Raw genomic sequence first — 27779 nt, 5'->3', positions numbered from 1 at the left:
CAACATGTGTTTAATTCTGCCTTCCTTCCCCAAAGACTGCTTTAAAGACTTACTAGAAGCTATACAGAATATGAAGGTTTATTTCAAAAGAATACATTTGCAAGAATACACATAAATGCACTCAATGTAACAGTACCTTCTGCAAAAATAGGTTACATAATACCCAGTAATGAAAGAACAAATCTTATTTCTCTACAAATTAGAAAGCAGAGATAATAGCCTGGACAACCTTCAAAATAGAGGTTATTGTGGATGTTGTGAGAAGTAGCTAACTTTAAAGCATGACACCACAGAGCTAATGATGGCAAATCAAACTACTAGCACACAGCTGCAAACTACTCTTTTATACAGAATTAACAAATATTTTGGTTCCAATTTCTTTTTACACAGCTCTAGTGCCTCAGGGAAAATGCTTATCAAAGATACACAAAAACTATTCAAAATTACAACGTAACTATTAAAATGCCTCCAAAATTGAGAGGAAAATAATCATGTTAAATTAAAAAAATTTAACCAGGATTTCCAGACAAGATTTCCTGTTCTTAATCAGAGAAAGTTTACAAGAGATTTCAATAAGTTATCTTGAAACCAAACAGCTGTAGATCTTAGAATCTTCGTGGAGGTCCACCTTTAAATGGCTTAAATCCTGAGCCACTTCCCCTCTGCATGGAATTGCCTGTGATCTGTACAACTCTATTAATGGGTGAAGAGTTACTGGAAACAGAAGTTTTAAAAAAAGGTGTTACGATACATACCTACACTCCTGGTGCACAGCTAATAACATTCTGGCATCGCCTGTTACTCAACTGTTAAACTCTAAGTCTCAAAAGAGAACTGAAAACGTGCAGGAATAGACTGCCAGAAGTCCCTCCCCCTGTGCTGGCTGGGCAGGTGGACCTGTGTGCTGTGCAGCAGCCACAAGAGTCATCCTGCTGCCACCAACACTGCTGCACTTGCTGAGAACCAAAGCTGCCCGGGGCTCAGTGAGGAATGGACAGGGAGGAGTGGTTTCTGTACCTTGTATGTGGAGCCATCATGCCCCCTCCTCCACGGCCATCTCCCATTCTCCTTGTGTCATGATAGCCACTTCCTTGAGAACTAGGTCCATGCCATTCTTTCCTTGGTCCAGTTTCACGACTGTGGCGTTCTACAACATGTCTGTCCTCATTGTAGTGCTGGGGAGAAAGTGACAGTCATTCTCACAAAGGAGCTGTGAGAATCCACAGCAAACAGGCTTGTCAAGAAAGGTAAACTTACAGCTGACAGAATAAACACAAGTCCAGCCCTTTTTAAGATACCAGAACATAGGCTGTTCACACCTTTGCAATATTTCTGGTGATTCTAGGTAACAGAAACTTAGTTGCAATGACAGGTATATGGGTATGCAGGGAGTGAGGTTCTACAAACTCATACTTTACTCCCAATTCTGCCCTGGTCTCATTATCACTGGCATAAAACTCAGGAAGAGCAACATTAATGCTTTTAAAATGCTTCAGGATTTACCAGCAGGAGTGAGTTAATCTGTAGTCTTTAAAGAAAAGTCTTGCAGAAGTATTTTTGCTCGATATCACATTACAAATTACAATTACAAACTGCACTGAAAGTAGTAGGCAGTGTATGGTTAAAACCCTGAAAAGGTTAGAACAAATTCTCAAAAGCATAATCATCTATTCTGTCAGATACTGTTCTGATCCTAAAGATGCCAGACAAGGAGAAAAGGGAAATTCTTCTGCAGTTTCTGGGGTTATTAGAAAAGAACCTTTAACAAAGAGAAGTTGAAAATAGGCAGAACGCTTGTGAATCATTCTGATGATGTTACAGGGTCATTTTTCCAGCACGAGTCAGCGTTTTGCAGCCTGTCCTTCCCGCACACGACCAGCAGAAGGTGACTCACTTGTCCTCCACCTCTCTCTGCCATGACGCCCCGTTCTCCTTCCCTGCCCCCATAGCCGGAGGCGCTGCTGCGGCTCCCGGGAGGCGCTCCCCTCGCGTGGCCGGACACTTCCCTTCCCGACCGCTCCGGCCGCTCGCCTCTGTAAAAATTGCTTTCATCAAAATTGTGGTTTCAGTATAGTTGAATTGGTACCAAATCACAGCACATGTAGACAGCAGAGATTCCTGTGGTTCCTCACAACCTGCAGCTGCCTTCTTAGAAACATTTCTTTAGATCTATGTGCTTTTTAAATAACTCAAGCTCACGTGCTATTCGTTTACATCTACATTCTACACAAAAGCCTCCTTAACTCTGTGTTGCTACTCGTGATTAAGAACAGACTGCTGGGAGTCAGCAACCAGTTCCTAGATGAGATTTAGCATTTGACAGCCTACGTATTTCTTCCAATGCTTTTCTTAAGGAGGGGAGGGTCTATTCTCTCATTACACCCTAATTCTCGAGGAGTTACTACTGTGGATAAATTCTACAAGAATCAGTACTTTCACTGGTTAGTCAGCACGTTTACCTGCCATCCCGTTTGTCTGTGCTTATGCTTCCCTCACTCTTCCAGTTTGTTTGCCTAGGTGGGTTGGAACCAGTTTCTCTGGGGTGCCGGCCGTGTGGTATTTCTGGTCTGTCATGAATTATCACTGTTCTCCTCTCATCTCTGTCTCCTCGCACTTCACGTCTGTCCGTGTCCCGCAGTTCGCCTCTTGGCTGGGGTGGTTCATTTCTTCTGGACTCACTGAAGCTCTTGGGATATCTCTCAAACCCTGGCTCTTCTCTTCGTGCTGTTGGCCGAGTCTTTTTTGCCTCACCTTGATTTACAAAACGATCTCGCCTAAGTTGTTAAAGTAGGAAAGAGTCATTTGCTTGTTTTTCATTTTCACCTTCCTCTGCACATGTTAACACAAGCATAAGGATATAAAATCTCTCATTTTTGGATTAGCTGTTTACTACTATATATGTGGAACAGAAATCAAAGATCCTTCCCACCCCAAATTGTATTTATTTCTATAATTGTAGTTTTGAGCTTGAGTTCTAACACTCAGTTCAACATTTCTTTATGCATTTATTTGTTCCTATTTTGGTCAATGTAATTTAAGCAACTATGAGGCCACCTTTGTGCCCGGTATGAAACGGGGAATGCTAGATTTCTCGAGTTGTATTTACTATTCTAGTTCACTGCAACCTAAAAGCAAAATTCCAGAAGCTACAATTACATGGTTTTAGCTTTACTAGTGGCTACTGGAACCATGAAGTTGCATCTGGAACCAGCATTTGCTGCACAGTAAATTACACAGGCAATCCACTGAAACTTGTGACTTGATGTGAAAGAAGAAGGAGTAATTGCAAAAATCCTTTTGAATCCTCACAAAAAGGGCCACCAGATAGCTAAAAGTCCTCAGAGAAAAGGAGACTGATAAAAGTGATATGATAAAAAAGCACATATGATAAAAGTGGCCAGTCCTGAAGACACAAGAAATGTCAGGACACTACTGCAATTTTATTATATCAGAACTGTGCAAAACCTTTAGCATGGCGTTCAGTTTTGAACAGTTAAAGAGTGACATCCACAGAGCTGCTGACAGACAAATGCCTGCTCTGTTATCTAAACCTACCTATCAAAAGATGATGGAACAGAAGAACCTTCTGGATATCGGCCTCGTTCTCTGTGATCAAAGTCATTGAACCTGTTCTGCTGGCGGCTGTAATCTGAGCCATGGCCAAAACGTGCATCTGTATCAAGAGCCATCTTCTTACTCTCATTCCAGTAAGGATCATCTCTCCTTTAGCCAAAACAAAGGAATCCTTATCAGTCACACACAGACAAATCAAGGTCTAATATGCAGAAAATTGTTGGGAGTCAGTTGTCTGAGATGCTCATTTGACCTTTGGAAAGCCACTGACAAGGTAGACTCTTTAAAAGTGGGCAAAATCATTTAAGGAAGCACCCAAAACTAACCATCTATTTAGCAGAAATATGAATTCTTAGAGTAGAAGCTGTAAGATTCAACCATTAAGGCACAACAGCTTTTCTCAGCAAACACACTGCACGATGCTCTCTTCATACATTAAGAATTAATTAATTCATGGGATGCTTCTCTAATTTCAAAGCTCCCTCCTGTAGATAAGGAGTGTTTCATGTTTGCCATAAACTAATGTGAAACCAAACAAATACCAGAAATCCATCTCTTCTGTGAAGACCTGCTACAGGTACAAATGCATTTTCAAGTCTGATACAATGCTTGTAAACTGGCTTTTTATTACGCACTGCAAAAAAACAGTTTGAGATTTACCTGTGATCTACATCCCGTGGACGTTTCAAAGAATTCCTCTTTTCCTGTTCGTACCGGAGCTGCTGCTGCTGCCGCCGAAGCTCCTCCCTCTCCCGTGCAATTCGCTCCGCTTCTTTTCGACGTTCCTGCCACAAAAGGAGCCACAGACAGAGCAGGTCTTTACTAGAGATACCCAGAGAACAGTGAGCAAGGATACAGACCTAGCCCTTGTCAGTTTTCTGCTAAAGGTTATCTGATACAATTAATCCTCGGGTAGCATCCAAGATTAAAAGGCACAGGGAATATTTCTCTAAAAAAGTAGAGAACGGATCTGGTGATGCTACGGGCTGTTACATAGATATGTCTCCAGATCATTTCTTGTATTACTACTGTATTTATTGCCCAGAAACACTTCTTGAAGTTTGCAGTGGTATTCTACAGGAAAAATCCAGTCAAATTACGGACGAGTAGTATAGACAAAGTGATCTATTGTACTTCATGTTTAGAGACTGACTTGTATAGCTGCTACAGTAGCAAGCACTTTACATCACACTACTCCCAAGCAAACAAGATGGAGACTCCCGTTGTTGTACACTGTGAATTATGTAATGTTTGGCTGGGTTTTATGAAAGAAAAAGGACTGGGTAGAAGAGTGAAGAGCAAACTTCGCCGCAAGGGCTAACTGGGCCATCCTCCAAGAGGCTCCTGCACAGTCCAGAGCACAGCTCTGCCCACCTGTTCAATCCGAACCCGCTCTCTCTCCAGACGCTCCCGTTCCATCCTCTCCCTCTCCAGCTTTTGCCTCTCAATTTCGAGCCGCTCCCTTTCCCTCTGCAGGCACTCTTCTCGCTCGTGCATTATCCGTATCCGCTCTCGCTCGCGCCGCTCTCGCTCAGCGATTTCTCTTCGCCTGGAGAAAAAAAAAAAAAAAAAAAAAAAGTAGCAGAAATTCATCTGAAAAATTTTGTCATTCAAAACTAACATCACCTTGGGCACAGACATTCAAAAACTACTTCAGAGTAAGCTCTCCACAGAAGTCCTTGCACCAGAAGTCTATTCCTTTTAAACTCAAGTAGCAGAAGTGGCCTTAGATTATCAACAGAAACATTAGCAAACAATTGACAGGAAAAGTTATTTCAAGAATAATTTCTTGATTTATTTTATTATTTTTTTAATTTCTCATTTGTCATGTGGCACACACTAACAACAGTATTCAGTAGCCAAGAATATGACTGGATATAAAAAATAAATGCTATTTTAGCTCTTGTCCTCTTCAAGCTAACAAAAGATTTACTTAGGGTTTTCTGTCCAAAAAGTAAGACAGACAGCCAATCATGACTACTCTGAGTTGCACAAGTCAGTAGACTTATTAACAGCTTCATTCTACTTTCTTCTTTTTACCTCCCATAATACAGCCTAGAGGAAGCACAAAAGGCATTTTCCCCCCTAAAGCTTTATGCTTGCTGGGAATTCCTTTGTTTAGGAACTGCTTCCCTTTGTTTAGGGAAACCCAGCTAACAACACAACTCATTTAACTGCTCTTTGCAAGCTTTTGGCCTTATGAAAACAGCAGAACACAACAGTATAACCATTTGGTCTTTTTGTTTAAAGGGTCAGGATTGTATTAGGTTTGAAAAGTCATTTAGAGATTCAACATTCTCTTTAAAAACAAACAAACAAGCAAATCCCAAACACTACTTTTAGCCCTGTCTCCTAGTCCAATTCTCACCTTTCCAAAAACAAAAAAAAAAACCAAACTGGCATGCAGCAACATTTATGGAGATACACCCCCCACGGTAACAAACTCGAAGCTGTGTGTGTACATAAATAGCTATTAAAAGATTACACAAAAATTTTGGAGTTTGTTAATTCACATAAAGATACTGTTAGGTAGAGTCACAGACTAACATCTGGTTGGAAGGCTTGACAGAATGAATTCTGATTAGATATCTAAATATAGTATCTGATCAATTAATGGATAAAATAGCCTTTAGCAAAAAGTTGAATTACTACCTTCGCAGTTCAACAGCCCGTCGTATTCTTTCCAATCGAACCATGTGTTCTCGCAATCTCTGTTCCTTCATCTTTTCAAAAGGCAAGATATCCTTTCTACCCCTGTATTCCCTGAATTTCACTTTATCTTGAATAATACGCTCTTTGTTCCTCAATATCTGTGGCTATAGATAGAGATTACAATGGTTATTTCAGAAGTCTCATTCATTTAGGGAGATTTCTGGATGCTATGTTCAAGTATCATTAATGACTTAGCAATCCCAAAGCATACAAAGCTTCTATCTATGCTTAACAGTTAGTGATAGTTTATTGACTCTTCAGTGCAAATATCAACTGCAAGGTAGGATCAAATCAGGTAAGGATTGTATCAAATCTATAGATACTTACTTTATCAAACCTTCCCCTTCTAACTGTCCTAGTGTGGCCTTGGTCTCCTTTTGTTTGGTCTAAAACTACAACTTGACCTGGGCTTTTACCACCTAGTGAAGAGGGGAAACAAAAAAAACAAAAACAAACAAACAAAAAAAAAATTTTAAAAACACACACACAACTATCTCTATTTGCCTATTACAAATTCTCCTTAGTGAAATTTCTAAATCTCTGAAGTGAACTGGTACTGGTAGGAGAAGCATACCAGCACATGTCCGTAATTAAATATTAGTATAAAGTATAGAAGTAAAAAATGTGTTACTGGAGTCTAAAGAAGAACAGATGTTTAATTGTCTGTTTCCAGTACAAACAAGAACATGCCCCCAAGACAAGTCAGACACACAGATTGAACAGGAAAAAATATGGCTATATGGCATACTTGTTCTTTTCTTTTCTTCAGTTTTTTTAGTGGATTCTTGATTGGGGCCACTTGTTCCATTATCACTCTTCTCATCTTTACCTTCTGCTTTCTTGGCTTCTTTACTTTCTTTTTTTTCAGATTTCTCTGATTTCTTTTCTTCCTTTTTGGTTGACACAGTTCTTATTAGGAAAAAGAACACAAAAATCCAATGAGGGAAATTCACCTTAGAGGATTCGCACAAGTTTAGAAGACGTGAAATTTCTTACTTGCTGGCTTTGTCACTTGATGCAGTCTTCTTATCTCCTATGCTCCTACCCGAACTAGATTTCTCATCACTTTCCTTCTTCAATTCTTTTTTTGAGGGATCACCTTTCACCTATTTTTTTTTTTCCAAAAGCAAATAGGTTAATACAGATTCTTGTAAAAGACTGTCTATTTTGGGGAAAGTCTTCACGTTATGAAACCTACTTTCTCCACAGAGATCTGCTGTCCATGCAGCTCTGTGCGGTGCAGGTGTGCGATACACCTGGCCACTTCTGTGCTAGAGGACATTGTCACTATGCCATAGCATTTTGCCCCCGGGCTTCGTGCATTTGTGACCACCTTTGCACCAAGTACCTATGCAAACAGGAAGAATTCAGGTTTGGAGAGAGACATTTCTACTAAGGAAGCTATGGTATTCTAATAAGATTTTTACCCTTGTACAGAAGAAAACAAAAGAAATTCACCCCAACAGCAACCTAACTCCCACCCCACTAGAAAGATGGACTGACACTCCCAAGTTCTCAAAAGCTTTGAGAACTTTATCCCAACTTGCACACCAAGGCATACTAATGCATGCATCCTGCTTTGACCAGTCACCTCCTCATGCCCATCATCTAAATGCTTCTCTTCGGTTATTCCCAAAATTCATTCATAGAAACACCACTGACCTAACTTTGATGTTTCATCTGACAGATGAACACCCACAAAAAAAAGTCAGCAGCTGCCAATTCATGGCAGGAAGGTATAAGCTGTATTATGTAGTAACTGAATAAGGGAGCCAATTCTTCAAAGTCATCTAGCAAGTGTGTAGGTTAAGCCACTTTAGCATTCAGCTCTGACATCTGCTTCTTGAGGAGGTATTAAGCTTTGTGCTCCTTCTCCTTGCTAGAATTTCTATGGCCACTGGAACCAGTCATTTTTGCCATAGTCATGCCCTAAATGGAAGTATTTTATCTTTCTAGCTGTCATCAGTTTTATATCTTTTTAGCTGTCTAGACTGTCATGGTACAGTCATGAAATATTTCCCAAACAATTTTAAAACTGGGAAGCTACATAAACAGAAGGACCAACCAGCTCTACAGTGAAAACAGCCAAGTAATTGGAAATTTCAACAAAATATACTCTCAGGTGTCCACATTTGAGAATCTATTAAATAAAATCATCTACTAAATTCATTAGAAAAATCAGTATGCCGTAATCAATATACATACTTCATATTTGCAGTGCTCAGGCTCTAACTAGCTCCCAAGATACAATAATGCCATACCTGCACAGGCTTAAACAAACACTACAAATTCACATAGTTATCAGCAACTCCTTTGGGAAAATGAGAACCCTGGGTTTAGAAGACTGCTTAGCTTTCAAGATTTCCGTGTTGTTCTATGGAATTTGTATGTTTCAATTAACCAAAATTGGGAAAACAGACTTAATTTAAAGCAGACTGTAGGAAAAAAAAAATCATTAAGTCATTGAAAGAGTCCCTAAAGGATCATACATTAAATGTCACATCTTCTTACCAATTCTTCCCGTTCATAAGCCTTCAGAACACATTGTAAAAACAGTCTCCCAAAGCAGGATGTTCTATAACCACTATTTGTATTACAATTTAATCAGTTAGTACATTATCTTGCACCCATGGTTAAATACAGTTCCTACAAAGGAACATAGCCATCATTATTTTAAAAGCTAATCCTGACGAGAATATTTAAGTATATGTGAAATTTCTTTTTTGTACTTATCTTACCTCCACAGGAAGAAAAACTTCTTACAAGATGAACATATGGTTCTTCCTGTAAGCATATACTCTTAGTGCTGTAATATGGGCTTTCAGATTGCACTGGTCAGACAATTCCTCTCACACCTTGATTTAAATCGAGTATTACTCAATTTCTGTAACTGCATAGAGGAGTGGGAATAGACACACACCACACACATGGTATCACACCCCATGAAATACCTTTCCATATTTGCCAAAGAGATTTTTCAAGTCAGCAGCTTTTGTGTTGGAAGACAGTCCACTAACCCACAGGTTTCTAGTTGAACTTCCACTGCTACCACTAACACTGCTCGCGCTTCCTGAAACAAGTTTTACAAAACAGCCAAAAAATTAAGGAGACAAAGGCACCATGAATATTTAACTAAAGTGTTGCTGAAAAGAGAAACTTAGCCTGTTACCTCTAAATAATTGGTTATCTGGTTACCTTTCTTGAAAAGACTTCTACAGAAAAGAAAATATATATGCCATAAGATATCATACATTTAACCATGTATTGAGACCAAGAGCTTGGCTAGCTTGTACCCAAAGTTCAGAGACAAAAATAATACAAATTTTTATTAAAGGCATGCTTTACTCCTCATCTGGGTATGTACATTTAGCCTTCACATCTGGCTCTCATCATCAGCTACCATTCATTAAAATGGGGTTTTTTTGCACACAGTATTTGTTCTCCATCATGATGTCTGTAAACTGCTCAAGTTACCAGAGACAGCAGAAAGGCAAATACAGGAGACTTGGATAATCCCAGCCTCCATAATCATGTGGTCAACTTCCACAACTGCCTGAAGTATCTGCTTCATCCAGAGCAGTTTTATAAAAATACTGCTGGATGCAGAACTGGACACAACCCACCAAAATTATTTCCCACATACTACAGAAAATACCCAATAAAAGCTGGAAAGACATTATGTGCCTTAAATACCCCATATATTAGGTATTTTTGCAACAACACAGCAGTAAGAACTCAATAGATTAATGTAATCTCATTTCCCGTATCTTTTAGACTTCAGTTATGTAGTTCAGGTCATTGCTGCTAAATGTATGAACTGCTTTGGAATATGTTAAGATGTAGCCAGTCCTACAGGCAAGACCAGAACTAGATCTTTGTCTTGACAACTGGAAAATCTGGTGATGTGCAGAGTTTTAAAAGGTAATTTAACCATCTTGAGAAAAAATAGTTTTGTTTCCTCAGTGCATCAGGATTAACTAAGAACAAGAGGCATCATATCTCAGTGATGGTCATACTAAGGTTATCTTGAAACTAGTTTAGATATATAAGGAAGAAACTCTTCCCTGTGGGCCCTGGCATAGGTTGCCCAGAGAAGCTGTGGCTGCCCCATCCCTGGAAGTGTCCAAGGCCAGGCTGGACAAGGCCTGGAGCAACCTGGGATAATGGAAGGTGTCCCTGCCCACAGCAAGGCATTGGAACAAGATGATCTCTAAGGTCCCTTCCAACCCATAATACTCTATGGCTCTGTGATACACTTAGAACATCAATAAATACCATTAAACAACCACTAATCCTGGCTTTGGCTGTGTATATTACGAGAGCCTTACAACAGAAAGCCTTCCTATTACAGTTATCACATATGCTACATGAATAAAGACACAGCAAATCTGCTTTCAGTTTCATTGTAAACATGTAACTGTCATGAAAAAACACACCTACAGAAGACCCAGTTATGTCTGCCACAAAGATTTCCTCTCAAATTCATTTATCAGGTAAAGTTTCATTTGTCCCTTACTGTTACGCCAGAGATTCTGTGACAAAGGTTTTGGCAGAAAGGGAGTAAGTAAAATAAGGAGACACATGAGCTCACACAAATGTGTTTGTTCAACCATGAACCATCAGTATAATTGGTGGCATTAACGTGCTCTCGAGCTCCACTCTCCAAATTTGTAATCATAATACAGGGTTTTATGGAAAGAGATGGAAACTCCAAGGCAGTAAAATAGGTTCAAATTTAATACATTAAATAACCACAAGAGCAATTTTTGCAAGCTGGCATCTCAGCTATAGTACTTGGTTGAGAGTTCAGTTTAAAAATGAGCTAGAATTACAAACAAGACAAAACAAAATTCATTGGCATTAGATTAAAGTAACTGCAATTATTTTTTGCTTCTTTTGCCATAAGTTACAGCAGGTTTATCTGAAAATTATAGCTTCTCATCAGAACAAAGACTTGGGAAACATTAAATGGAATTTGCTCCCAAAGGTACTTTGAAACAGAACAATGTATTTTCATCAAGTCTTTAGAGTAAGTATTTTTGATCTTGTGACAAACCTGGCATAAGGAGAAACAAAATAAATGGCCACATACAAATAGCAAATAGTCAATGTACCTCTAGCATAATTTACAATAGATGGCTGAGTTCAATCACATAAGCCATTTTATTACATGGCAAGCAAGTTCTCAATTAGTACAGCATGTAGTTCAAGACAATACTACCCTAATTAGGAATAGTTACCTTTATCATCCTTTGATGTTGTCTTGCTTTCTTTAGATTCCTTAGTAGAGCTAGAGAAGCAAATTAAAAAAAATCAGAAGAAAGTTGAAACTACAGAATTTGGTGTTGTATTTTATACTACTAACACTAACAGACAAGTTAACATTTCAAAAAATAAAAATGAAAAAGGGCCAGACTGTATATTTGAACAAATGATTCCCTTATGGATTCTTGCACTGATTTTCCCCAAGATGCCTGAAGATCTAGATTTTCTGACAACTCTATTCAGTGGATATATGGCAATCTTCTCCAGATTTCAGGACGGGGACTTGACTTCATTTTGTGTTCTTAGAACTGATAGCTGTTCATTACCATCATCACAAGGACATTTAAAAAAATCGTCAATTTGAAAAAAATAAATAAATGCTGACAATTCGACAATGCAATCAGTAGGACATAGTGTCTATACGAAGATCTTGAATTTTAAAAGGTAACTTATGGCGGTCAAAAAACCTATAGGCAGGAGCATAGGATACTAATTATAAGATTCTTGCTGCTACCCCCTTAATGTAGAGTGATCTTATTGAATGCTGGTACTCAGTATCGTAAAGAACTGACATAGAAAAACAAACCTCTTTGCTTGACCAGAGGCCCCAGTAGACGAGGGACCTTTCTTCAAAGTATCCTTTTCTTTGTCTCCAGATTCTGCTTTCTTTGAACCTTCTCTGGCTTCCTTCTTGACGGGATCACCCTTCACGCAGTCTTCCTTCTTACCATCTTTATGGTTCTCAGTCATCTCATAGTCCTTGCTTTCCTTCTCCAGGCTCTGTGAAATGGTATCCTGCACATCCTTTGGCTTACTTGCTTCAGAATCTGTAATTTTCACATTTTTACCTGTTTCTAGGAGGTCATCACCATCAAAATCCAGAGTGATGGCATCTTCGGCCTGGATTGTAACCGATATGTTATCATCCTCAGCTTCTTTCACAGAGGTGTTAGCTTCCATCTCTTCATGAGCCGTGTGATCAGCCTCAGCTAGGCTTTCTTCTGAAGGAAGAGGTTTAGATACTTCTTGTGTACCATCACCAGAACCTGCTTTATCTAAGAGGATTTAACAGGAATAAATATGGCAAAACAAGAAGTTTAAACAATTTCATATGCATAAGCTAGAATAGGACCTAGAAAATACAAAGCCAGTTATTAGCACTGATGGAAGGTTAGAAAAAAACACAAGGTGTATTAACACAAATATAAATCCTTTACCCAGGATCACTTATTCTTCATGGCAAAACACATTTTCTAGAGACAAATACCAAAACATTAGGAGGGAGAATATGGTTCCATCCTGGAGATACCCGTTCTTCATAAGAAGTATCCATTTTCCAGTTTAGGATTTAGCATTCCAGAAGAGCGTTGTTGCTTTGGATGTTCACAGTTAATCTGTCTTTGAATCTTCCTGGTTCCAGAACTTCTAACCTTCCCAAATCCGAAAGAATTACAGTCTTGGAGAATTCCAGCCGGTCTTCCACGTCGGTGTTCTCTGTTCTTTTCCTTTCCAAGCAGTTGCTTGGCAGTCAAGTGAGTTGTACAAGGCTGCTGCAGAACATGGATGGGTGAGCCTTAATCCAGAGTTCGTAGACAAATGGTCTCAATCTTCATCCACAGGAAAGATTTTCCATCTCAGTCCCACAGAGATATCTCCAACTGTATTCTTGAATTTGCGTAGATGAGACACTTCGGCCATGGGGTCCCTCGTAAACACGGAGTTTGCAGTTTTATCCTGTAGCTTCAGTAATGTGTTTATTCCATCTTGTGTAAAGTGATGGCGTTCCATGTCCTTTTGAGTCCACAAAATGCAGAATACTTATGACTTCTGTCCAGGAAGTCTGTTTGCCCAAATGCATTACATTCCTTCTAGTTTCACTAATGAGCACAGCTTAAAAAAATGGTAGCCACTCCACAGGTTTTCAAACACTTGTTTTACCATCCTATGTACAACTGGCATTTCTAAGTGACAGTAGGCCAAGCATATGATGGTCCATACATTTGTGGGGTGCTCAACTTCAGTGTGAGAGTGCAGCATTTCACACAACATCAGTTACTGCAGTGCAAGTTGGAGGTTTTGACATCAAGACTTACCGTGTACTAAAATCAGTCCTTGAATACTATGGGTTATTATTAAGAGTCATAGTATTGCAACTGTATTATACATCCACCACAGTAACTGATAAGTACTGTAATAAGCTCTTAAGAGTAAAGTAACTCTTAGGAGTGAAATAAACTGACTGCAGTGATTCCAGGTGCTGATCTCAATGAGAAGACAAATGATACTTAGTGCTGGAGATAAGCCTAGTATTAGTAGAGATTGAATGTTACAAGAGAAAGTTGCCTGCTCTACCAGAGTAAGACCTCTGAACTCTATTAAACTTTGGACATACCTTTCTCATTTTCTTCATCTTCCCCATCCTGTAAGAAAAGGAAGTCAATACTAAATATCTCCTACTTTGAAACTTTAAACAGAACAGTTTGTATTTTTCATAGAATTTTTACTGTATGAAGGCAAATACTGAAATGAAAACTGTTCCCAAAGATTATCCAGGAACCAAACTTGTGCACCTCCCTTGTCAAATCACTAAAAATTTTATGAAACAACTTTATCTAAAACGCTTGCAGTTTTGCAGTTGGTTGGGACATGCAGATAACTGTCTTAACCCCTGAACTCAATGGGACATTTCTAAACTATTCCACATGTTACCAAAGCCTTCAGAATTGATGTCAAGCTGCTGATTACTACTTTCAGAGAAATGCAAGTAGTCCATCATTAGCTTTAAAAGCTAAAGAGAGATGTCAGAAACTAGGTAGCCTCACTCCAGTAAGCAGTTAAAAAAGAAACTCTGATTTTAATAGGTATTTACTTATTTCTCATTAGTTTTACTAAGCAAGAGATGCTGTATGAGATGTCACTTTTCAGACATCAGTTCCACGTAACTCTGAACAAATTTCTGAACTTACATATATTAGTATTAACACCAAAAGGCATCCCTAAACAACCCAGTTCCACACTCCCCACATTTTCTAAGGGCAAACTTCTACATTAAACAGCTTTTCTAAACTCCTGTACAGGCTGTATAATACTACAACAGCATCTGATATAGCCCTCTGACATGTTTTTAAGGGAGTGTGAAACATTCTTTGTGAAGTCTATGCACTGAACACTCCCAATCCATAAACATGAATTATGTCTTTAAATAGGTCAACTTACTTGGTATCACAGTTACCAGCACTATTAAACACTTGAATGAAAGCTTCCCATATTGTTTACCTTTATAGTCTTACATCATGTGACTCTAACATGCATGCTGGAACAGAAAAACCAGTACAAAAGTGATCTTTTCCAACTAAACAGACATGAAAATTAGCTTAACAGAATGGATTTACAACTCACATGGCCAGTTCGAAAAGTGTAATCTTCTATGTCTCGACCTTCATTTTCCTGTAGAAATAGAAAAGGGACTAGATAAGCAAAAGATTTATAAGACACTCAAACATTCAGAGAGGGTCAAGAGATTCCATTAGATCAGTAAACATTTAAGTGGATACACACTCAACAAGGTGAACGACAATGGGCAGCTCTCCTGACGTAAAGAACCTGAACACTGAACTGAAAGGCACAAGTGACTGCTAGGGAAAAGGACCACTGAGAAGCTAATTCTGTATTGACTCTGCTAGAATTCTATCAGTCAGTGCCACATTTGTTTCAGGACTATTCAAATACAAATCAAGGCAAACAGAAAGCAAAGTGTAAAGCAGAGTAAAAAGAAAAAAACCTCTATTTTAGAGATAAGCAAGACAAACTGAAAAACTAGGTCTGACTTCCTAGTAACAAACACTAAGAAAAAAATTATATTTTGCTGATAAAAATTAATGTAAAATATAGCCAAGTACCTGACTTTCAGAATTCTTCTCCACATCTTCTGTTGTCTCTACTGGCTCCAGGTCATGGTATCTTTTCTTTTCTGCACGTGGTAGCTCTTTAGAATTCAAGTTCTCATCTTCAACAGATTCTTTGAAGTCTTTCAAGTCATCATTTCCATCTTGATCACTTGCATCTTGCGTCTCCAATTCACTTTCCTTTTGGTGTGAACACAAATACTTGCTATAACTACAAGTATTAGCTCTATTCTGAAAAAAATCACTGCAATTATCAGAGTTTCACCGCTGGATCAGTGTCTCACATGCACAATAAAATTCATACCATGTTTTAAAAACCCCCAGCTTCACACCATTAGACATCACACTGTGAATACAGTAAAAACAATGCTCCAAATTTCCACATAAATTACCACAAAGAAAATGAAAGCTTTTTCATTAACTGAAATCAAACACTGACCTTAAATACAACATGGGAAAAGTTTTTACATACTTTTATTACCTTGACAAAGGAATCCTCTTCTACTGAAGCATCACCAGTCAATTCATCAGCTTCCTGCTTTTTACCTGAAATGATGGGATATGTGACTAGAGCTGCTGTGTAGAGCATGTTTAATACTGATTATGTGTTTGGCCTTACTTTATTATTCTCTTTTTCTAGTTTAGCTGCACTGTTCACTATAATATAACTCTTTAAAAACCAAGCAAGTTTTAAGATAAGGAGATACAATGTCAGCTGAATGAGAATGAACCATAAATGTTGTTCAAAAAACGAGTGATTACAACCAAGTTAGTGATCTCAATACCTATCTTTCTATTTTGAGTGATAATGGAATTCAGGAGAACACTGAACTAGAAACGAAACATTTCTAGAATTACTGAGGTTAGCTAGACATTATGACTTTGGAAAGGTCTTGCTTTAGAGGATAACATCACTGATAAATTAGGTTAGAACGAACCTCTGAAGATCATCTAGTCCACCCAATCACCTGCTGAAAATTACAGTGAAGTTCCAAGGACAATGGAATGTCTCAGGGCTTTATTTAGCTGCATCTTTGAATATCCACAAGCATGGCAATTATAAGCCTCTCCAAGCCACCTTTTATAGTGCTCTTCACTAGAGGATGAAGTGAGGCAGAAGAATTGAATAGGTGAAGCACTTCTGCTTTCTACATACACTTTAATGTATTAAGGACCTGTTCCATCGAGGAATTCTGTTCTTCCAGCAAGCCACACTTTTCTCTATTAGAGATGTCTCTGTGGGGATGATGACTAGACACAGTTCCCTTGGGAACCCACTGCATTTCCCTACTCATATGAAAAACAAGACCTAAGAACACTAGATAGAAACATTTCCACACAAACACCCTTTGAAGAATCTTCTGTCTCTTTGATTCAGCCAAAGATCAGCCTATGCAACAGTTTTCAGTAGCACAAGGTACAAAAGCAGTTCTGTTAGGATGTGGCTTTACTGTATCTTCTACTGAAACTCAGTGTCAATTTAAATGCAAATGAGATGGCAGTCATAATTAGCACTTAATGCTTCATTTTTTGGCATCATATCTTCCCTCCTCCCTTCAACCTCTAATGAATGGCTAAACCAGTTATTCCAAAGGAATATAAAACAAACCGTAAGCCAAAGTTCAACACAGGGTGGACATCTCTGCTAGCTGAAATACTCCATTTTTTCAGCCATTAATTTCTGTGGTCTTTCAATGCAGTTCTTAAATGCACTTCAAAGCTGGGAAGTACTCAGCTACAGGGCAAGAAGAGACACTATTCTTTTGGGTTTGCTTGGATTCCAGTTGCTTTTACTCATTTCCCTCAAAGGCAGCACTCTGACCATACTCCTAGAAAAAGCACATTGCTGTTTCCAGTACAGGCATGCACTGATCTCCAGGAAAAGGCACATGGCAGCAGCTATTTCTGTGACTGCAAAACATGAGATTTAAACTCTCAAATCTAAAGTCAGTGTCACTGATTTTACTTTACTTGAAACAAACAAAAAAACAACAAAAAAACCCACAACAAAACAAAATCTACATGAAGTCCTGTTTTATACCTGTAATGCAATAGGTTTGTGAGATTTTGGTGCAAAAAGCCACCTATGCTAAGGGAGGCCAGCTCTTCTCAGGAAGAGGACTTACACTGGATAGAACAGTTTCTGATGTGCATCACAGCTGATTCCTGAAACAAAGATTAACTCAAATTTTGTGCTAGCTTTTTAGCATGCTGTGATAGAACCAATAGATCCCAGGTATTTTCAACATAAATAAAAAGCAATGAGAAACACCAAGGATTCCTACACACATTCCACTGCTTTCTGTTTTACCCTCTCACATTTAAGTTCACTTGTTAAATCTGAAAGACCAAGTTTTTCCTGATTCCATATCCAGCTAAGCATACACAGAGACAGGCAAGCACAGAGGGCAGATGCACAAGACATTTAGCAACTCTCTAGCACAGACTGCCATGAAAGCTACTTAAATAATTTATTTTGCCTGAGGAGATATGGCCCGTGCACTAGAACTGAGACTTTATAGGGAACAGAAAAGAAAACCAATGGCAAAGCTACCTCAAGTTAGCCCCACCATTATGGAATAGCAGCTAGAGAACTATATTTTATTGACTGGTCATCATCAAAAGCAAGTTCCAGCACTCAGTAATGAAGCTGGTTTATCTTTTATTTGCTACTAGATTAAGTAATTATTTCATTAACCCTTCTATACTACGTCTGTTGTCTTTGTAGCAAGTCCCATTTACTCTGAGTACCAGAGATATTCCAAGGCATTACAAGACCTGAACAACGACTTTCAATTTTTAACTTCAAGCCAGAAAGTGGTATAAGTTTGCTCTCCCTCTCAAGTTCTGTGCTTCAGGTTTCTTTGCTCCAGTTAGAGTCACATTGCTCAAAAGTGACACTTCAAGGTTCTGATACAGTTTTCAGATGTTGGTACAGTACTTGCCAAAAAACCAGCCCCACAAAAATTCAACAGCTGTCTGACTGACACTCATTTACAGTGGGCTGCTTAAAGGCACACTTGGCTTTTAAATTCAGGTAACTAAAATCAAATTGCAACAAACACCTTGTAGAAAACAACTGTTTCTCTGAACTTATTCGAGAGCAGTGCTGACCTGATGAAGGGTAAGTTAACAAACAGAGCCAGAACAGCTGAACCTTCTGCAGACAACAGGCACAGCTGGTCTCAAGTCACACAAGCTGACAACACCTACACTTCTGTACAGGTTTATCCAAGCAGTGGCTGTTGAAAATGTCAGTGTGTATGCAACATTCACCACAGATCTGAGTGCTTAACAACACAAACACTCATTTACCTTGGAGTGATGGCACTCCTTTACAAGCCATGCTCAAACCCTTTTCTGAGCACAGCAATTGCTACACACCATAAAATTGCAACAGACTATTACACAGAGAAGAAATATTCTCCTTGTAAGTAAGTAGAGGAATTGGAACATCTTTAAAATGCTAGTTTTACACTATGCATGTTTAACTTTCATTTACAAGCCTTACAGTAGCATAAGACTATTCTACCTATTCATGGTCCTCCATGTGAGAAATTCAGGCAGAGTGTTTATGGAATTTCATAGAAGAGTATATTCTGGACAACGCTTGAACTAGATATTTGCACCTCAGGCAGAAGTAGAGTGGCACACTCATCATAAAATTTTGAAAGAATTAGTGTTTGTATTTCTTCTGGTATTCCTACTGAAACTCCCAACAGGGTTCTGTCACACCTAATGTGAAAGACTGATCAAAAACACGGAATAAGAGTCTAAGAGGAGAGAAATCCTTACAGTGGAATAAACTCTCTACAGCATTAAGAGGTCTTGTACAATTTGAAAAGTATCACTTGCCACAATATTAACAAAAGTACACCATCTCTTTCTAATTCTGAAATGGTATCATGAGGTACAGGAATAGGTAAGTCTTCTACTGTGTTTAAAAGATACAGTTTAGTAAGTCTTTTTATTTTTTTAAGAAAGAAAGGTCTATGAAAACCAAGTATAAAACTTAGTTTACTTTGTTTTGTTCTTAACATTTAGGTAACTAGACAGTTTCAATAAAAAAGTCAAAATTATTTGGGCAATAGTACAAGCCAGCCACTGCCCTTTGTTTTCCCAAGAAACAGTATTGCCAAACTGGAAATTCATTTGCAAACTAGAGTGGTACTTAAGACACAAACTAACAGGTATCTAATTGGCCTCAGAAACTTGCAGAGCAGCAAATAAAGATCTTTGCTCACATCAATTCTCCAAAGTTAAAAATGATCAGCCTAAAATCTGTTCTTCACCCACACTAATTCCAGAATTCATCACAAAAGTAACTTTCAATTATCAATTTTGATATTTCAGTATTCAACAACATTTTTGACTTCGGATCCTTCAAAGGAGCATTCATATCAGAAACATTTGAAAAATATTTCATACTAGTAGGAAGGTAACTTCCTCTAGACAGCAAACTAGGCAGCAGAATGGTCAGGCTTGAAAAGATAAGCTTTTCCCAAGAACTGTCATCTTTTTACAGTAAGAGAAATTCCTCCATAGCTACTAAATGCTACAGTGGAGAGGCACAGCTGAGGTACTTAAAAAAAAGCACTTGGCATTCGTTCCTTTCAAACTTTATTTGGCAAAACCAACTGATCTTACCTATATACCTGTATAATCTTCTGATTAGCTGCTCTGCAGTTCTTTACCCTAATTATTTAATGAAAGTAGTATCTGGAAAAAGCGTTTAATTTTTACTAACTTTGCATGAGGATTGATCAGGGATTCTTGCTGGATTACAGAATCCTTCTGCAAGCATTTTTTAAACTGTATGAAATAAAGTCCCACTCCTAGCCTTTTGAGTATTCTCTCTTTTTGTAAACATACACACAAAAAAAGGCAAGGAAAGACAAAGGTATCACTCCCTCCCCACACACACACCCCATTCCCACTCTTATATGGCCTGTATCAATATTCCAGATCAGGTTTTTCTAAAAGACAGTGCTAGGGAATCAGACATCACATTTTTTCCACAGACCTTTTAAAAGCTCCAGTAAAACTGGTTACAGAAGATTTTCAGATCTAAACCCTATAGCTACCTGACACACTTTGTGACTTTTTCAAAGGACAACCTCCTTCCTTCCCTCCCTGGCCTTTCCTGAAGATGTATTTTCATTGTAAATGAGTATCTAATACTCCTACCCTCCCTTGTACAGCAAGAATAGCAAATGGAAAAATACTATAGAACTAGTAATGTCATTAAATTTTACTGCTGTCCAGCAGTAAAATAATTAAAGACCCATCAGTATTAGTCTGAAGCTGCAGGGTGGGGGCAAGAGCAGGCATTAGCAAAAAGGCCTGGATCAATCTGTCAGCAAAATCAGCAAGGAGGAAAAACACCTCAGACTGAGTAGTTAAAAATCAAATAATATTTTATTTCATATAGTTAGAAATAAACCAATGCAATAAAAAATATATCCCCTAGACTAAACAGTGAATTGTTCATGTTCCATCATGAACTTCCCATACTTTTGGCACAAAATCTGTTCATAAGACTTTTGTAATCTAAAAAGTAATGAGGAAAACCTCCTGAGCTTGCAAAGTGAACTGATAAGCACTTCACAAACGCTGTGTTTTCCCTTGAGGTTTACCAAGAACGCACATGTCACATGCATGCATTAGGATGATGTGGTGCACAGGAGAGGTGGCAGGGAAGAGTTACTGAAGCCCTGCCTCAGGCAGCAGCAGCACTGGCTGACAAACTACCTCTGCAGCAGCAAAACAGTCTAACTACCCAAGAAGCCAGTTCAAGAACATTATGCATATCATGATATTAGTTTGGAGACTAGGAGGATAAAGAGCAGCAGATAAGAGAAGTGTTTGCGATAGCACAACATGAAGCCATTTACATCTCTACATGAAAAACTGTGGAAGAGTTTCCTTATTTAGCTTCCATGTAGTGATCTTAATCAGCAACTACCTTTCTAAAGCAGGGAATAAAGTAATGTCATATAAAAAAAATGTAACCAAAGTTTATTTCCTTTCACTTCTCTAATGTGTAGGAAGTGCAAATATGTTATTCAAACTTTCTAAGCAGACAGATTTCCTTGCTAATTTCACTGTTCACAGCACCAGATTGATTGAATAATCACTTTAACCACAAAACTCAGCCCATGACAAGAGACACGCGTGAACATTCTTAGTGTGTCTGTTCAGTGAAGAATGCCGTGCATAAAGCACACAGGTTCTCTCCCAGCACAAACAAATCACACATGCTCCCAGAACAACTGAAAACACAAACCCAAATCTCCCCAACTCCAAACTCACTAAACAGTATTTAAATTCCCAGGCAAAAGAAAACAAGAGCTAAAAAATCTAAAAGTAAAAAAATAAAAAAAAAAATTAAAAAATCACTGCCAAACAGATCAGTACAAAATTTAAATATTAATTTCTCACAACGGAAACACTAAAATCTTTTATTTAGACATTCCACTGTGAGGCTTCAATGCCTATTCAGAAAACTCATGTTTACAAATCCTGTCTTCAGTAGAGAACATGCTAATACACCCACACTACACAGCCCACTTCAGGGAGTGCCCCCCTACCACATATTGCTGTGCCCTCACCACCAGCAGAGTCCAGCATCTGCTCATGGCTGAAGAGCCTCTGCTGCTACACAGATCCTTCTGGACACAACCAACAGCCCACAGAGCCCCAAGGCAGCTCCTGCTCCACCCTGCACCTGTAACACCTCAGTTCAGGATCTCTGAACACAGCCCACACCAATCCCCCCCAGCCCATCTACAGCACCTCAGCACACACAGCACAGATCTCCAGGAGCTGTGGGCAGTACAGCCACCACCTCATAACACACATCTCATAACCCAGTCATTTTCCATCTATTTCTCTCAATATATATTGTTCCAGCATCCCCATACATGGTCTACAAACAGTGACTGAAAACAGACATGGAAGTCAAAGGACGTCTTATATGGCAAAAGTTATAAACAGTAAAGTCACAACTGCACCTAAACTATAGGCCAAAATCTTTCTTTAAGGTGATATATGCAGAAAAACCTATATAAGAATATGAAGTACATCAACAGATCCTAACCTTTGCCTTTAGTTGGTTTCTTGGTGGGTGTGTCAGCTGAAACACTTATTTCAATATTATCTGGATCACCTCCTTCCTCTTCAATAGCCTAAATGAGAAAAAATACAATTTTTAATGGCTTTCAGTGGAAAGCTGGACAGTTTGACTTCAGCAGAAGTCTGTAAGCCAAACAACTCTTTCAGCATCTCAAAAATATTTGGGAAAACACTTGGGGTTGCACCTTTCACTTAAAGCTGGAGAAGAGCAGAGGAACACTACTGATAAAAGCTGAGAGTTTCAGCTGTTAAAACGACAATTTGGAAGTACAGCTTATCAAGGATCCACACGTTTCTCTTTGGAAACGTATCACTGGAAGGCCACAACGACATCCATAATGGCATTAAGGGCAGCTCAAAAACAGGACAGCGGGAAGCACGGACACCCCTCAGCAACAACCTGTCCCGGGGCTCGTCCGACGACCTCCGGCGCCCGCAGCCACAAGGCCGCGGGGCGAGCTCCGCCGGCCGGGACGCCGCGCCCAGCCCGGCCCAGAGGGGCCACACAGCGCCGGGGGCTCGGCGGGGCGGACCCCGGCCCGGGCACCGGCGGCACGGCGGAGACAAGTCCCTCTCCCCATACCGGGACAACGGCAGGGCCGCCGGCGCCCCGCCCCCGGAGCCGGGCGGCAGCAGCGGCCGCCGGGGCGGGCCGGGCCGGGCCGGGCCGGGCCTGCGCCCGCCACTCACCTGCTTGAGCCGGGCGATGAGCACCGTCTTCACGCCGGTGATGTCCAGGTTGCGCCGCTTCAGCTCCGACTTCAGGTCGATAACGCGCAGGTCGCTGATCCTCTTGCTCTCGGTGGGCGGCGCCGCGGGAGCCGCGGGACCCCCCGCGGCAGCGGCGGCGGGAGCGGAGGCGGCGGCGGCCATTTTAGAGCGGGCGGGCGAGCGCGGCGGCCGCGCGCACAATGAGCACGGTGCCCGGATGGAGCGCGCGGCCGGCGCGCGGCTCTGCGCAGGCGCGGAGCGGCGCACCTGGGCCGGAGCGCCCGCCCCGCTTGGGGCCCGCCCTGCACGTGAGGGGACCGGGCCCGCCGGGGGGCGGCGGAGCTCGGGAGGGTCCGGAGCGCCTGTCCTGTGAGGAGGGGCTGAGGGAGCTGGGGGGCTCAGCCTGGGGAAGAGCACGCTCGGGGCTGACCTTAGCTCCCTCCACAACTCCCTGACAGGAGGGTGTAGCCGCGTGAGGGTCGGTGTGTTCTCCCAGGGAACAGCAGGACGGGAGGACGTGGCCTCAAGCTGCGCCAGGGGAGGTTTAGGTTTGACATTAGAAAGAATTTTTTCACAGTAAAGGTGATTAGATATTGAAACTGGCTGCCTAGGGAGGTGGTGGTGTCACTGTCCTTGAAGACGTTTAAGGAAACACTGGACGTGGCACTTGATGCAGTGGTCCAGCTAACTTTGTTTTCAGCCATAGGTTGGACCCGATGATCTCGGGGATCTTCTCCAACCTGACTACTTCTGTGATTCTTGAGTCTTCTGGTCACTGACTTGTCGGAGTTTAGGAAATGAACAATAATTTGTTTGTGTAACAGTTTGTTACTGGAAATACTGCAGAAGTACAATACCAATGTTTTAAATTTTTACCAAAGTGTGTCTTATGATTTATTAGGCTGTACTTGTACCAGGTAATGGAAGATGTTACCTCTTAGTTCCATTTCATTCATTTTCTGTAGGGAACGCTTGAAGTTATTTTGTCAACAACAGATGTTAAGTTGCTACTAAATCTTCAAATGAGGCAGAATTTAAGTACCTATAAATTGAAGTCACAATAGTCCTCTTGTTCTGTCTCTTCATTCAGAAATTGCATGTAGGTAAAAATGAAAAAGAATAATGTTTATTTAACAAATCTCTGTTAAAGAACCATTTGTGCAAATTAAGTTCTGAATCCTAAAAGATTTGTTACACCATTCTCTTTTTCTTTTCGAAGTGCACTTGAAAGCGCATTTCCAAATTACCTGGAGTAATACTTTGATTAAGTATTTATCACTTGACAAAGGGTAAAATCTATGTATTTAAAAGGTAGACATGCACAGAAGTCTTAAGCACACTTTGGACTGGTAATTGCATGCATGTCTTAGCTGTGTTATGCTGCTGTTGCAGTTGATGCCAAGATGTTTATAAAAAGAACAATCTTAAATAAGAATATATTTTTTTATTATGCTTTTGTGGCATTTGTATTAACATCAAATATAATAGGATTGACTCTGAGGTTAATGGATGAACACTATCTTAACTTTAGATTACAGAAACATTTTGTGAGTGAAAAAGACCTATTTTATTTTCACATAACCTTGAATTCAGCAGTGCAGCAAAATATTAATCAGGGATGCAACGTTTACTGTGGTAAATTGTTGTGCAAATATACTCAAAACCCACTGTGTGGGTTCCAGTATTAGTGAAGGCAAGTTTAATGTGTCTCATTTCTGGAAAGAAGGTGAGAGGGATAACAAAAGTACTTGCACTGGTTGTTAGGGATTTCTTGACATACCTAAACCTCAGTGCTTGTTGGTTAAGGTCATGTAGATGTTAAAGCTTTACTCTTTAACACATCCCCTTCCCAAGTAAAAAGCAACCAAGAGAGCCAAAAGTGACCTTACCTGGATTCTCAGTCATCCTCCTGCCTCAAGGCACAATAAACTATTATGAAAACAACCTCAAAGGATGTTTGCATAACCTGTTCTTAAAGCCTTAAACATAGATTCCACTCATTCCTCAGGCAGTCTAGTCTAGTCCTTAACTCTCTGTTTTTGAATGTCTGGATTAAATACCTTTTGCTGCAGTTTAGCTGATTTATTCCAAGTCGATATGGACAATATCCCCTTTCTTTTTGCAGCACCCTTCTACACAAATTAAGATTGTTACCATATTTTTGTTGAGTTTTTATCTTTTTTTTTATTAAAATCATGGACTAATTCTTTCCTTTTAATCAATTCTGAAACACATGACTTTTTGTTTTTTGTACCTTTCTAGCTCTCACTCATCTTTTCACAATTTCCTAAATTTGCCTTGGTGGCAACTCTTCTGATTCTGCATCTCAGCAGAGTGGATGCCTTTTTGAGCCTCATGAACTTGATGTGTTCTGCTTGTGATCCACTCTGCCTACTGGCTTCTTTTCTGCAGGTTTATTACAACAATTGCTCTTCTCCGTGCAGTTGATTGCCTGCTAAGTGCAGAACTTTGCACTCGGGTTTGTAGAATCATCATCCCCCTGTTGCAATGATTTCAAACTCTATTCCTGCTTCTCCTCTTTGCAGCTCCTCCCAGCTGGGTGTCAGCTCCAGGCTTATCAATGTGGTCTCCAAGCCTTTATGCAAAGAGATTACAATACAGAAGTGTACAAGAAATTTTTTTTTGATGCAAATTTAGTATTAGTGCAATTTGATATTAGATTGTTAATAGCAATCCTCGAAGTATAACCAGTTTTGCATCAAATTGCTGGTTTTTCTGTCCAGATCAAATTTCCATATCTTTCTTATGAAAATGTCAATGAAACAGAAGAGCCTTGCTGAAGTGAAGATCTTAGATTTATTTATGTGTGTAGAACCAGACATAAAAAACTAGGTTGGTTTGATAGACTGTAATGAGCAAATCATATTGGTTGTTGTTTATAATTTTGTAATTTTTGAGGTACCTACAAGTATTTTTTAATTCATCCCAGAATTGTAATCAAGGTGATTGGATTCTAATTTCCTGTTTGATTGTTGTGTTGTTTGTTTTTTTCCCTAAAGAAAAGCACTCAGTCCTTTGAAACATCTCTTGAAACATCTGCTACTTTTCAAAATAAATGTTGTTTTCTGCCATTAGGTTCTGAAATTTGTGGAAAAGTTTGATTAGGAAATGGTAATAGACTTCCAAAGAGGATAAATGTTTGGCACAGATATTAGTATTTAAAGAAGTACAGACCTGTGCTCCTGTAAATTGCTTTTTTGTCTATTTTGTATGTGAGACAGCTGGAAGCTGTGAATGTCCTTAGATTTGCCACATTTTCCCCTGGGCTTTATATCTTTGTGGGTTTTTTCTGTGTAGATTATCCCAGTTCCAACTTCACTGCCCAGTCTATTCCCAGCTGAAGCACAATGCAGGAGCAAACATCAGCTTTCTCATCTCTTTAATGGCTTAATGTAGTTGGTACCTGAATTTTTAAATTAATTAAAACACACAGTTTTAGTGTGTTTGGGCTCTGTGAAAATAAAGGGGTATTCAGTGTTTTTAAACATAGAGAAGTAGTTATTGCCTCTTTTTTGTAAGGAAGCCTAGCTAGAGCATTCAACTAGAATCAACAGGCTGCCCCAGTTTCCTCCTCTTCACACAGCCACCCATTTGTCCATAGCTCCTTTTGAAAAAAAAAAAATGAGATGTTGGTTCAGGAAAAGGGGAGGGGCTTGGAGTGCTGGAAGGTCACCTCCAAATACAGGCTCTACAGTTGAACAGAGCCTTGTCTCACTTGAAACACATTTCTCCTTTTTATTGCAAAGATCTATGCACTTCTCTGCTTAATATATTGCTTCTTTAAAAACTGACTTTTGCAGTGTTTTCACTCTTAACTTTAGTTAACAACTCTAACAAACTTTTGTTTGTTTGCTTCTGAAATCCAAGTTTCTAGTACAGATTTTTGGATCTATTTTGGGGGCTGACTAATGAAGGCTAGTGAATACAGGAATATATGATGCAGTGACTCAGTTCCTTTTTCAGTCTAACCCTTTTTAAAAGAGAGGCTGGGCTGATGCTGGATTAACTGAAATAGCAGGAAGAATCCTTTTTACTTTGAAAGACACTGAGTCTTGTCCCAGTTCTCATGTTACATTGCCTGGTTGCTGCAGTTTTGAACTGCACTATTTCTCTCCTGTTGTCAGAGCAAGAGTAATATTTGAGACATTTCGGTGAATGCCTGACAATAGATACACTTGGAGTTAAAAATCACTGATAATATGTATCACTGGTAGAAAAAAACAGCCTTTTCCACTCTGAATGTATAGTTTTCATTTTGATGTATTATTGATGTATTGCATGATGAGCAGTCAGAGGAGGTTGTAAAAATGAATTTATGATCTCACAATTGTTCTTGTTATTCTTTTAGAGAACACTAAGGAAAAAGACATAAATCCAACTGTAATATATTACATTTTACCACTTAAACTATGCATACATGTTAGGAAATGGCTATTGAATTTCTTAGTGTAAAGTCAG

General features: G+C 39.5%; 1 protein-coding gene across 3 annotated transcripts; it reads right to left on the bottom strand.

Moving 5' to 3' along the window:
• Window positions 1-126: 126 nt before the first annotated feature.
• On the bottom strand, window positions 127-23462 carry SLTM (SAFB like transcription modulator). Of its 3 annotated transcripts, none has more exons than XM_062501491.1 (21): window positions 23280-23462; window positions 22555-22642; window positions 15937-16001; window positions 15450-15635; window positions 14950-14997; window positions 13943-13970; window positions 12137-12605; window positions 11526-11575; window positions 9237-9355; window positions 7484-7633; window positions 7282-7391; window positions 7034-7194; window positions 6613-6704; window positions 6226-6389; window positions 4948-5122; window positions 4234-4358; window positions 3556-3723; window positions 2460-2774; window positions 1895-2033; window positions 1018-1175; window positions 127-714 (listed from the first exon to the last, which is right to left on the bottom strand). In XM_062501491.1, exons 1-21 carry the CDS (start codon window positions 23460-23462, stop codon window positions 606-608), a joined length of 3102 nt encoding a protein of 1033 aa, XP_062357475.1. In that variant the 3' UTR covers window positions 127-605. The 3 variants fall into 3 exon arrangements, with proteins under 3 accessions (XP_062357475.1, XP_062357476.1, XP_062357478.1); XM_062501492.1 differs by having other exon boundaries at window positions 12137-12551; XM_062501494.1 differs by lacking the exon at window positions 22555-22642 and having other exon boundaries at window positions 1895-2045; window positions 23280-23322.
• Between the last annotated feature and the right edge of the window lie 4317 nt (window positions 23463-27779).

Source organism: Cinclus cinclus, chromosome 13 (genome assembly GCF_963662255.1).
Source record: "Cinclus cinclus chromosome 13, bCinCin1.1, whole genome shotgun sequence".
NCBI classification, from domain to species: domain Eukaryota; kingdom Metazoa; phylum Chordata; class Aves; order Passeriformes; family Cinclidae; genus Cinclus; species Cinclus cinclus.
The sequence above is the reverse complement of the archived record's forward strand: the minus strand, read 5'-3'. Positions and strand labels throughout refer to the sequence as shown.